The sequence below is a fragment of the Panthera pardus genome, unplaced genomic scaffold, assembly GCF_024362965.1.
Source record: "Panthera pardus isolate Hobbes unplaced genomic scaffold, ASM2436296v1 HiC_scaffold_8, whole genome shotgun sequence".
NCBI classification, from domain to species: Eukaryota; Metazoa; Chordata; class Mammalia; order Carnivora; family Felidae; genus Panthera; species Panthera pardus.
This window is the reverse complement of record NW_026527013.1, coordinates 74,334,599-74,347,789: the sequence shown is the minus strand read 5'-3', so window position 1 is coordinate 74,347,789 and position 13,191 is coordinate 74,334,599. Positions and strand designations below refer to the sequence as shown.

The 13,191-nt window shown below is 44.4% G+C and overlaps 1 protein-coding gene across 5 annotated transcripts in view; it reads left to right on the top strand.

Annotated features, from left to right (window-relative positions):
• The window catches only part of POU6F2 (POU class 6 homeobox 2), a 485,355-nt gene that overhangs the window by 361,926 nt on the left and 110,238 nt on the right, over positions 1 to 13,191 (top strand). For all 5 annotated transcript variants that reach the window (XM_053898237.1, XM_053898234.1, XM_053898235.1 and 2 more), the window contains exon 5: positions 693 to 1,039. In XM_053898237.1, the coding sequence (XP_053754212.1) occupies positions 693 to 1,039 (347 nt within the window). The remainder of the gene's footprint in view (positions 1 to 692; positions 1,040 to 13,191) is intronic.

Genomic DNA, 13,191 nt, shown 5'->3' with positions numbered 1-13,191 from the left:
TCCCTGGCCTGGTTTTGAGGTGATAATGTGTCCAGTAACCACTGCAGAGTTCACAGTAGCCTGCTCTCTAAGCCTTCCAGTTTGGGGGTGGGGGTAAGGGAGCCCTGTCTGTTTGATCAGCAGGCAAAATATTCCCACTCAGGCTTTTATCTCTGCAAAGCTGAGAAGCATGTACCATCTTGAAATTTAAAAAAAAAACCAAAACTGTACAAACTTGAAACTAACATGTCTGAAGTAGCGGGTGCCAACGACACCACCGACGGCACTGCTGATCAAAAGGAGGTGACAAACAACTTAGTTTCCGTTGGGTTGAGCATTTGCCGAAAGAAGTAAACGGGTTGAACTTTTACAGTCGAAAGCAACTCTTGAAAGCGTTGTCTTTCCCAAGCCAGTGCGGGAAGGAAGAGCGAGAGAAGGCAGGGAAACGTTAGTCCTATCGCTGGGGCACCCTCGGCTCGCACTGCACGGTACCCTGCAAAGTAACGCCGGACGGGTGACACGCTGGTCCTCCCCAAAGTTTACAATTTCCCTAGGAAGTGACTCTTCCCTCCCGGCGCCCCACAACCCCGGTCGGCACCGGAGCGATGAGGGCGAGAGAGCCAACTCCGAGCTCGCGCGGAGCAAGCGGTCGGGGACACAGCGGGACGCGGCCGAGTGTGTTTCACCTGCACGTTCCCTTTCTCTCCTTGTAGCTACCTCATCCCTGAACTCCCAGCTCCAGCAGCTCCAGCAGCTCCAGCAGCTCCAGCCGCCGCCGCCGCCGCCGCCCGCCGGCCAGCACCCGCCGCCCGGCCCGCAGGCGCCCCCGCAGCCCCCGCAGCCGCAGCCCCAGCCCGCCCCGCCCCAGCAGCAGCCTCCCGCCTCCCAGCAGCCGCCGGCTCCGCCAGCTCAGCCCCAGCAGCAGCCTCAGCCCCACCCCCACCCCCCGAGCCAGAACCAACCGTCTCCGACTCAGCAGAGCGCGAGCCCCCCTCAGAAAGCCAGCCAGTCTCCGGGACATGGCCTTCCGTCGCCGCTCACGCCACCCAATCCTCTGCAGGTATGCTCCCCGCCCCGCCCCGTGAGCTCCGGGGGACCTGTCCTCGGGGTCGCGCCGTCCCCCCGCCGCCCCCCACCCCCAGGCCGAGGGCCGGTCAGACTTAGCACCCAGGTCTGCAGCACCTAATTCGAATTGATCTCCTAGACGTAGGGAAGAGGAAGCAAATAGCAGGCGGCTGGGGATGCATGTAAAGGAAACAAATAGAAGCCCATTGATGTTGCCCTCCAATGGATAAATGTGTTCTGTTTCCTCCTGTGAGAGGCCGGCACTGTAAGTGCACTTGTAGCCTGTAATAATTCCATTTTATGATACTTTCTGAAGGCAGCAAAGATAGCATCCAATTAAAATTATTACCAGCACAGTTTTGTAGCCCCGTGGAGAACTGCATCTCCTGTCCATGAGGCATGGTGGTTATTTCTCTATATTATGAATACAACAGTGTCTTACCTTAAGTACTTTGTGCTCTTTTGTTTCTATTTTTCTAAAGACTCTCTGGGGTTAGGAGGGTAAAGAAATTCAGCCCCTGGTCTGTGTCCCAGATTCCAACCATTCCAACCACAGACTAACAATTCTCTAAAATTATGCAAACAGCCTCAACAAATCTGCATCTTTATAAAGTAATAAAGCTTCTATACATTGACTTTTTTTACCTTGAGGCCCAGGGCATCAAAAATAGATATTCAGGCTAACTACCAGAGCTTATCCTTAATCGACCATCATTCAGGAATACAGAAATTTAAAGTTCAGAAAGCCATTCTTAACTTAGATTCCTCTAAAATAAATTAGCTTCAGAATATAATGACTGTGGTGTCAACACCTCAGATCCAGAAATTAATAGCCCAGGTTTTGACTTACATAGTGATGTTTTCCCCAGTGAGATGACAGATGATTTAGTGCATTGGTGATACAGTGACAAAGTCCAACAAAGTGAGCAGCCCATACACTCATTTCAAATGCCAACTCAACCCCCTCCTTGACTCTGGGGCAGGCGACCCTCCCCTACCTAAGGACAATAGCCATGAGTCCCCAGGTCCTCAACAGCAAAGTATGCAAAGGCCACACTAGCTTGACACACAGAGAGGCCAGTGGATTTAAACTTAGCATTTGAGAACTGATTTTGTTTGTTGTCCCCTAACTTTGTTGCTATGAACTTGAATTCTCAATGGTGGCCCCAAGTTTTCCTGGAAATGAAACCATTTAGGTAAGATGAGTAATTGCATTTTCCCCGGCACTTGGGTCGTTGTTGCTTGGAAGGTGAACGTTCTTTTGAGTCGGGTTTGAATGTGTATTTTTTTTAAATCTTACAAGTGCGAGACAACATAATGCCTTTGACCTGGGACTGCCATGAACGCAGGCTATAAAAATCTAAAGTGTGCACTTGGCACCTACGGAGAAAATAGGTACAATCAAACTTACAAGATGCATGATTGCAGCCATCCTAATGTTTTTAGCATTTGGAATTCAACTCTATTATTCCAGAGAATGAGTTTAATGCTTTTTAGGAGCAGTTAAATTAGATGGACCTACACACCATATGATTAAACACTTCCTCTATGTGAGGCACCCAAATAGGAGAAATTACCAACGAAAAGAACTTGTGCTGCTCTGAGGGATGAAGTTACTTAGCTCAGTCCCCAGTTGTTGTATCCAGTCCAGTGTTCCTTACAGTAGAGCGACACTTTGAGCTCTGTGGACATCAGTCTTTTCTGAACAGTGTCAATATCTTATAAATCTCTATTGGCCACTGAAAATCAGATGTAGACAATCCATTTGAATGGCTGTTGATAGGACTTGTGGATGAGGTGACCGATCAGCCTCATGGAAATAAATTCCAACAGGAGAACTTCCAGAAGTCATTCAATGGTTTCCTATGAAAATCCAGGGGACCTGTTGCGTTTTGTGTTGTTTTTGCAAGAAATGAAGGCTGAGAGTCACATTTCTTTCTTTACAACCTTGAGAGAATATTCTTTTTTGCTATTAGGGTTTAAAAAAATTTTTTTTTAATGTGTATTTATTTTTGAGAGAGATGGAGACAGAATGCGTGTGGGTTAGGGACAGAGCAAGAGGGAGACGCAGAATCCGAAGCAGGCTCCAGGCTCCAAGCTGTCAGCACAGAGCCCGACAAACCCACCAGCTGTGAGATCATGACCTAAGCCGAAGTCAGACGCTCAACCAACTGAGCCACCCAGGCGCCCCTTTCCTATTGGGGTTTTAACTCATAAACTTAACAAATACATTGGTAAGGTAATACTCTTAACTTCTGTGGATCTAATGCATGACCACTGAAGGAATGATATAGTAAAACATTTTAAAATATTGCCAAGTAGATAGAGAACTAATTTTTAAGAAGAAAAAGGTTTTTTCCCCCCTTTACTATAGGCATGTGTAAAGAAAATGAAGAATTCCATGGTTTTGAAATACTGTTTTCTTTCTACACTAACTGAGGGGTTTTTGAGTTTGTGGAACATGAAATGTTTGAACTTTCTAAAAAGAAAACTTTAAGAGGAACTGCAAAGATATTTAACTCTCAAAGGTAATGATCTTTATGCACCAGAGTAAAGTGTTTTTGTCTGAAGATGATTAAAAGAACAAAGATCAACTAAAATCAGATATGACATTTTAAATTCTATTTTACAATTCTTTGTTTTCATGTGGGCTTTGTCCTTTTACATTGTTCAAACTCTGCTTGCGAGAGAGCAGTTTAGAACTAGGCAACTTAGGTTGTCAGGGAAAACCAGGAATTCAGAAGGTTTAAAAAACAATTTCGGAGAATAATAATTATTTCTACAAGTGTACAGAGGCTGTCACATCTTCAGAAAAATATAATAAATGTAAGTGGCTTGTGTCAGTCTAGTTGGGTGAGGTCATTTCTCGAGATGAAAATTAAAAAAAAAAAAAAAGTGAAGAGAGCTGGCAGGCTGTATCACTCTAGACTGAAACTCTCCAAATAGTTCTGGTCGAGTTTTGCTCTACTATTGCAATATAAGTTTTCCACCCTTTTACTCAATTCCATGAAATTGACTGCATTTACAAAACCAGGTTGTTGCTTCAAGACAGATAGGAGTCTTGAGTATTGTCACTTCAGAGCACTAATTTTTGGTTGCTCAGGGTTATAGGGGAGCTGGGTGTCTAGCGTGGGTACCAGAGCTGGCCCCTGGAGGGCTGTCTTTGGAATCTCTATGGGCACTCGAGAGCTACCCACCCACAAATTCATTCTCAGGAAGGATGAGGAGAGAATTTATACTTCTCAGGATAAATAAGAAAAGCAGACTTGGGTTTACAAAACACACCTATGAGTTGAATTTAATCCTTAGGTTCCAGGATAAATATCAATCCATACTTCTTACCTTTGCCCTAACCCATTGGCCCCGGGCTGTGCCAGAAGCTGAAACTAGACATACAGAATGGGTTGGGCAGGAGCAGATCAGAAACATAAATGGAAGCAACTTTGGGGAGGAAAATATAGGGTCTCATCATTCCTAGGTAGAAAAAACAATGTACGGTTTTAATTTCAACATATAATTTTGATCTGGATAAAGACCCTGTAAGCATAAGAATGGTGAAATACCTCCTTTCTGTGACCTTTGAGATGGCTTTTCTGGAGACCGTTCCTTGGGAGTCTGTATTTGCACTAGGGAAATTCTAAACGTTGTGTAAAAGCCCTGATGCGCGCATGCCCTTTCGTCAGTGATCTGGAGATAAGCCAGATGTGGTTGGAGCCTCGTCACAGTGCCATGGGAATAGGGGGGCTCCAGGGTTTGAGGTCTTACTCTCGTTCTGACCCTCCTCCAACTAGCTGACAACTTTGGACAAGTCACATTAGCTCTTTGGACTGCGTTTTCCTTGTCTGTTAAATGTGTGGTCTATATAATTTTTAAGATCCTTTTCAGGCCTGGGAGTCTATGGAAATGTTGGTAGGCCTGTAGAATAGTATTGGCTATTGAAAACTCGGTGGTCCTGAAGATTCTGTGAGTATTCTTCAAGGTCAGGTTAATTTCTTCCCACTCAGCTGGGTGGCAGAGTGGAAAGAAAGTGGGGACACACATAAGTGGGATAATGATAGCAGAAGCAGATTTTATCTTAGCCAGAGAGTCCAAATTAAAGTCAAGTTTTTATCCTCAGAGAGTCACCGCTGTAAACTGTGGTCCCAGATTGCTTTTCCACACCTATGCATTAGAGGAGCTTACGAAACCAAATGCTGCATTTAACCTTGGCCTTCTGCATGTCGTCTTGCATGGCAGGAGGCAGGATAATCTTTTCCCTTTCTTGTTGTATTGCACATTTTAATAAATAACAGAGGGAGAGAGAAATCCATGGAAGCAGTTAGGGGAGGGAAAGTTATCTATGCTTGTTGAGGAATGAGGGGCATGGTCACCTCCTCAGAGGTGAAGTTGCTCGAGAGATAGTATAAAATTGCTCTCGACCACGTGCATTTGCTAAGGGAAAGGTCTTGTTACCACTCAGGCACCCAGGAGTAAAACTGCATCCATTCCACCTCTGCTATGCAGTGGACACAGCCTCCTGATCTTCTCATGTGGGACGTTTTCCCACAAAACTTTCAACGCTAAGTTCCAAAGTGTGTGAGTGATAGAGGGTGGTATATTATCACCAAAGAGCCCAACCCCTTGAGAAGCAGTTAGAGGCACATGACTTTCATCCTTTGAAAGCAAATTGATCTCCAATGGCTTCTTCCTATAGAAAGGCTCAATGTAACACTGCATGTTAACTAACTGGAATTAAAATAAAAACTTTAAAAAAGAAAGGAAGGAAGGAAGAGAAAGAAAGAAAAAAGAAAAAAAGAAAAGAAGGAAGGAATAAAAAGGAAGGAAGGAAGAAGAAAGAAAGAAAGAAAGAAAGAAAGAAAGAAAGAAAGAAAGAGAGGAAGGAAGGAAGGAAGGAAGGAAGGAAGGAAGGAAGGAAAAGGGAGGGAGGGAGGGATGGAGGGAGAGGGGCTCAGCACCCTGGGCCAACCTCCTTTCCCCCCAGCAGTTAGTCTTCATTTAACCTGGAATGAGTTAAAACTTTGTGAGTCTAAGTTTTTTCATCTATAAAGCGAGGGGGTAAAATTAGACACTCTCTCGAGCTCCTTCTATTCTATTTGCAGTTTTATATCACAAACCTCTGAAACTGGGTTGGGTGACCCATGCCGGTGCAGAGGACAGAAACAATCTTTGTCCTCTCTGCTCATCCCAGGTTCTCAGTCTGGGCCCATAAACTAGACTCACAAACGACAGACTCACAGGAGAAAACCAAACAGGAGCTTATTAGCATGGGCGTCACCCTTGGGAGCACTCAGTGATGTGCAACTCAAAGGGGGTGGTTAGAACTGGGGTTTACGTAGCGGTGGGTAGCGTTTTCACAAAAGAACAACACATTCGTAGAGAAGGGACAAGACAAAGGAGAAGGACATTGGAAGTTCCAGGGATGGCAAGTTGTGAGAAAGCAAATATGTGAGGAATTGCCCAGCGGTATGGGCTGGTTTCAGCAAGATCTGTTATACAGATTCCTCAATTGCTGAAAAGGCTCTCCGGTTGTTCCCAGTCATCAACTGCCATCCTTCCTGGTAGAGAGGGAGGGGTGGGGCACGTCTTTACACATTTATGCCCTGCTTTTGGCAAATAGGGAATGTCAGAGAGCTTTTCTTATATCTACCTGTTTTTAGTTGCCTTCGGCTTGAAATAATCCTCATGCCGAAGTGACACGTTTGGGGGTGGCATATTCTGCTACCCTTTGCAGGCACATTCACCTCATAATCCCTTTGTGGCCTTGGTGATTCTAAAAGAACTCAGACATCTTCGCGCCTACACGGGGCTGAATCACTGTAGAATTCTCCTAACCTGGACCAAGACTAGGGTGAGGCAAGGGAGGCACTCAGATGCAAGATTCAAGCCGCCCCCCAAAAGGCAATTGTCAAGATAGATAATATTTTAGTGCAGTGTTTCAAAAAATCAAAATGAATGCCCAAATCCAAGACGAACTGAACATCAATTTTTTAGATACAGGATCAGTAACAGTCTCGAGTCGTATTGGAGTCTGAGGCAAGAGGAAAAAGTCAGTAATGCTGATTTTGTGGATCATGAATTTTCCACATTCGTTTTGATTCTTTTAAAATATCACATTAGGGGCGCCTGGGTGGCTCAGTCAGTGGAGCATCCAACCTCAACCTCAGCTCGGGTCATGATCTCGCAGTTCATGAGTTCGAGCCCTGTGTCAGGCTCTATGCTGCCACTCCAAGCCTGGAGCCTGATTCAGATTCGGTGTTGGCTTCCCTCTCTGCCCCTCCCCCACTCACACTGTGTCTCTGTCTCTCTCTCAAAAATAAACAAGTAAAAAAAAAAAAAAAGTTAAAAAAAATTCTTAATATCACGTTATTCATCTTGATTACTGTGTTTTGAAGCAAATCCTTAAACGTTGTGCCTGAGCTGAGTGTCTCACATCCCTCAACTTTAACCCTCACCGTTTGGGTTGAGCTGGCAGATATTTTCCAAGGCTGGTGGCATTCTGTCCACTGTAAATTCCATTCAGGTCTTGGATGCCGTTTTCTAGTTGAACTTGAAAATGGCATCAAATTTTGCACAATCCAAAAGCAAGCGTGTGTTTTACAGTGGATTGGGGCTTACCAAACTGCGTATATGCATGGATCTAATAAACCGATCATTGTGATTGAATTGAAAAGTGTTGACAGTCAATAATTGGTTTGGCTGACATTTTTCACCCAACTGATTTATGGTTTTATGAAATCCAGTAAGTTTGGTAAAAATGGTGGAAATATCACAGTGTAGGCAGCATCCTCCTAGAGCAACTCAGGCTGTGAGGACCTTTCAAAAATGGGAAGAGTCCACACAGTTGTGCATAAGACTTCCTCTCAGGCTAAAGAACCGAAAGAAAATTAATTATTATGGAGGACAAAACCCATCTAAACCCAGAGAATTATCATGGAGATTAAATACAACATACTGACGGAAAGGCTTTGTGTGTTATAAGTATGTTAAGCAGCTGTTGATTATACCGCAGATATGAAACAGTACGAATTTATTTCTGTGTATCCCATCGTCTGGTAAATTGAGGGTTCCATGCATTGTTCATCCATTCAGGAAGAGTTTGGGTGGGAAATGGGAGTCCCTTTACCCAACCGTACTCAGCACTGAATAAAATAAACAAAACATACTTATCCACATTCTCTGCAAGGGACAATTTTTCCTTTTATGAAAGAAAGAAAATCTCCTTAAAAAAAAAAAAAAAACAAAAAACCTCAGTTCAACATTACTGACATTTCAAAGAATTTATTACAAGCATTCGAGATCCGGGAGGAACAACAAAGTTTATATTGCTTTGAGAGTGGCAGGGGGAAAATTAGTTTACCAAGAATATACTTATATACTGCAGTGCTTCTTTGTCATTGTCTAGATTTACCATTTCTGTTACTGCTGGGTAGATTAGTCAAATCATGTAGAAAAGGGCTTAACAAAGCAGGCAGCGTGTTCACCCCACTGACTATGGAAGCTCACGTCAAGTAGCGACAGATAGGAAGGGTGCCAGACTCAAAGCGGGGTGGGGAGATTATTGCTGCATTTGAACGTGGCAAGCCGTAACTCCCCCCAAGGAAAGCAGTTCCTCTCCGATCATGACAGTGGGCGGATCTGAGGCTTGTCTGCCCTGCGCTCAGCAGTGAGACTGGAGCCACACACAATGTCCAGTCGCATCACCCTCTGTCGGATGTGACTCATAAGTGAATCTCAAAGTCTAGTTCAGAATAGTTATGAAAGAATTTTGCCTCCATGTGCATAGATGCAGGCTTTAGTGGCAATTTGAGACGTGCCGAATGTGCTGGCTGGCACTTCGCTCTGAATGAGCAAAATAACAGCTGGTATTTGTGTTAATGCAGTATTCTTGGGCTTGCATGATCAAGCGTTATTCCTCATATTTTAGCCCCAATTCATTTCCCACAGGTTTGGGATACATTTTCCACGGGCTTTTAAATTGACTTCCACAGGATAGACCTGCAAGTGAAGGTTCTCTGGGTTGTAAAGAAAGCACTTCTGTCATTATCTGCAAACATTTATCAAGCACCTGTGGTGTGCATGGTAGCCCCAGGAAAGGTCTGCAGAGCAATGTGGGGCCATAGAGAGAGCATGGTCTTTAGAAGCAAACAGACTTGAACTTGAATAAATGCTGGCTCTGCTGAGCACTTGGGTGAGGTCAGCCCATCGATTTCCTCATTGGCTGGAGGGATGATATGGGGACTAAATGAGATGGTTTCCATGAGAGGATCTAATTCACTTCCTGACAGTTAGCTGGCACTCAAAAAATACCAGAATCCTGCCTGCCTTTCTTCCTTTTTTGTCTACAGACATTATCATCCAAGGGAAACAGGAGACTCAACAGACCCACTCAAAGTTGAACAGAAAGCAAATAGTCACAGGAATATAAAAGTGCACATGTACACAATAACATTGCACACTGTACACTACGGAAAAAGCCACAGAAGCTAGAATGAGGCTCATAATTACACACAAGTTTTGCAGAGTTGAGTCAGAGAGGTGAGGGGGACTTCTGAGGAGGGGGACACAGCAGACGGAAGCGGGGACACCTGCAGCAAGGGCAAGCCTGCATGCAGGGGAGCAGGAAGAAAGAGAACTGTAGCAAAGTGCTTGTGTAATCTTAAAGAATTCTCACTTCAACCCGCAGAACCTCAGATTCTCCATCAATGTTATTAGGAACCAAAACTTTTTTTTTTCCTTCTAAATTCCCGAAGTTGTGGGTTTCAGTGTGTGGGTGAACAGGAAGAATCTTGGTGATCCCGGTTCTGCCACTAACTGGCTGCGTGACCTTGCACAATCACCTAATCTCTGGGACTCAGTTGTGTCACTTACTATATGAAAAATTTGTATTAGATGATCTTAAAGTCTTTTCTGGCTCCACATTCTATTTATGAAATAATACAAATAAGGTGGTTTGGATTACACAGAAAGAAAGAGCTATGTATGTACAATAACATAACCCACAACACATACACAACACTCAAGAAAGACTCCTGATAGTATGTGACCAATATATGCAGTATGTTTGGAAATTTACAAAGTGCATTTTAGAGACATGATTTCATGCTTTGGTCTCATGGAATGACGATTATCATTTATCGACTGTATCCGTGTATCTTATACTCTCTGAGTACTTCAGCCTCTCATTTCCTCCTCACAATAGCCCAGAAGAGGCAAAAATTATCTTCGTTCAAATGCAGGGCAAAGAGACTGTCAGAAAGCTGAAGGAACTTCCTCACCATTACTGTCAGACTTCAGAGCATTCTCCGTTTATATTGTTCTGCCTCTGCAATGTTCGTTTGGGTCGTTGTTGAGCTATATATTCTCATTTCCTTATTTGGCTGCCAACATTTTTGAAGGCAACATTTCCCGAAGTGCCTTTCATAAAACACCAGGCCAAAGAAATTGCATTGAAAATAGATTTCATGGTAGGTCAGATAGATAGATAGATAGATAGATAGGGACCATACCGTATGCCAGTCCTAAATACTTCTCAATGAATAGCAGGACACTGAAAGTTAAAATACATCCCACAGTAGAGATGTCTAGTCAACATTATCTAACCAAGAAATTCTCAAACTTACGTAACCACTGAACCTTTTTTTCTCACATAACACAAATTAATATCCCATGGAAAATCCCTCAGCAACCACTGCTCTATGGCTCCCTTCTCTAACTTAATACAGCGTCCACACAACTAAATTAACCTTGCATTTCCTTATGCAAGGAACATCTTGCAAAAATCCACAGACCAAATCCCATGGACTGGACAGTAGAGAAAAGAAAAATGGGGAAAGAGGGGAGAAAACACTCAAAAGCAAAGCAAGAGCAGGGAAAGCTGAAAGCAAGGATGGTCCTTACAGTTGGCAATGAGAAAAACCACCTGGGTCAAAAAATGAAGGGAAGGTCTGGCTGGCTTGCCCCTCATGGCAGCTGAGGTCTTGGGGGGCTTCTCCTTTAGCTGGGCCTCCCCTCTTCGTCTTCTTCACTGCCCATTATTTCTCCTGTTCACACATCACTGCACCTGGAACTGTGCTTCCCCGTACCAGGGCACAGAGAAGTGACAGGGTACCACTGGCCCCCATGGCCCCTGGCAACACCACGGAATCAACAGGACAGAGAGGATATGCACCCTCCTCACCACACTCCCGCCCTCCTGGCTCTTGACTGAGAAGTTTCCAGTGGTCAGTACCCTGACGACTTCATTCTCAGCCTCTGCATTTTAAGAGTGGTTGGAATCCAAACAGGTGAAGCCAGTCTGAAATCTGTATGGCAAGCCAGGTGTAAGGCCTCTAGAGCACCAGATTCCGAAACTCTCTGTCTGTGGGACATTCTCTCAGTAGTAATGCTCCCATCCTGGCTCGTTCTCTTCCTTCCTTCCTTCCTTCCTTTCTTTCTTTTTCTTTCTTTCTTTCTTTCTTTCTTTCTTTCTTTCTTTCTTTCTTTCTTTCTTTCTTTCTTTCTTTCTCTTTGTTCTTTTCAAATTGTTGTTTGTTTATTTTAATGTTTATTATTTATTTTTGAGAGACAGAGAGACACAGAGCAGGAGTGGGGGAGGGTTAGAAAGACATAGAATCCAAAGCTGTCAGCACAGAGCCTGACATGGGGCTCGAATTCATGAACCATAAGATCATGACCTGAGCCGAAGTCAGATGCTTTAACCAACTGAGCCACCCAGGCGCCCCTCAATTTTTTTTTTAAATTCTAGCTAGTTGACATACAGTGCAATATTGGTTTCAAGAGTAGAATTCAGTGATTCATCACTTACATACAACACCCAGTGCTCATCATGACAAATGCCCTCCTTAATACCCATCACCCATCTAGCCCATCCCCCACCCACCTCCCTCCATCAACCCTCAGTTTGTTCTCTATCTTTAAGAATCTCTTATGGTTTGTTTCCCCCGGCTCTTTTCTCATTTCCTATTTTAAAGAGAGAGAGAGTGAGCATACCTCAGAGGCACTGGTGTTTTCTTTCTCCTTCATCCTCCACTGTCGAGAACTAAATTGGGCATTCTGGCTTCAGTACAGAGACAAGACAGAGAAAGGCGCCATGTTGAGAATGGCAGTTCCAGAGAATTTTCTTTCGTGTGTAAGAGGAATCCACGTGGCAAAGCTTCAGGTGCTCTTTGGAGTGGCTGTCCATTGAAAGGACAATTCCGAGTCCTTGGCCACTCAGTGGGGATGCCTGTGAGGCCACGGATGAACCCCACAGTGGTGGGGGAGTGCCCTGCAGGTAGATGCTGACAGCTCTCTTCTAGGAACTAGTGGCTGTCATTCGAAGGCCCAGTTGGGCTCTGATCAATGCAACTTTCCAGCCCAACACATTTCGTCTGAACTGTCGTTTGACTGGGATCAGCCTGGCGCCAGCCACCACTTAGTTTTCTACACCAGAAGATACTTCACTGTCATAAAAGAGAAGTAAAGTCAGGGATCTCCTTCTTTTCTCAGCTGGGCTCCATATCCTCCCTGAGGCTGGCCGCTCTTTCCCGAGTTGAGCTCTGTGTCATTGCATTGTGAGGTTATGAATGTGGCATTTAAAGAGAACAAAGCAACACTGAAGGGTTCAGAGAGGAGAAGATTTCAGAGAAACCCTCTCACTTCCCCCAAGGAAAACTCCCCTGAGTCTGGTTGTCTTGGAAACTTGTATGTTGTAAATCAGGGGGAAAATAATCTTGTATGTCGGAGGTTCTAAAAATTAACAGTCCTTACAGTAATTACCACGTCCGGCATTCTGCACCTCATGGAAAGAATTTGACCAATCTTGAGCTAAAACCAAATGGTCCTTGGAAACAACCTGGACAAGGCAGACAGTTATTAGAGGCAGAAAGCAAAAATGGGGTATTTTCCAAGCTCCCTGAGTATAAATAGCTCAGTGAATACATTTTAAGCATCTTCAAGGCACAATCTGCATACCATTTTCATTGCTACTGAACATCCTTAAGTGATAAAGTAGGTATCTTCATACCAGAAAGGCAGGCCTCCATGTAATCAAATATTTTCTGGGCCACAGAGGCCCATTATCCCACTGCCTTGTCTGACCTCCCGCCCTCTTCTTGGCTCACCCAAGCCACATCCTCTCCAAACAGCTGCGGCCGTGCCCACACTGCA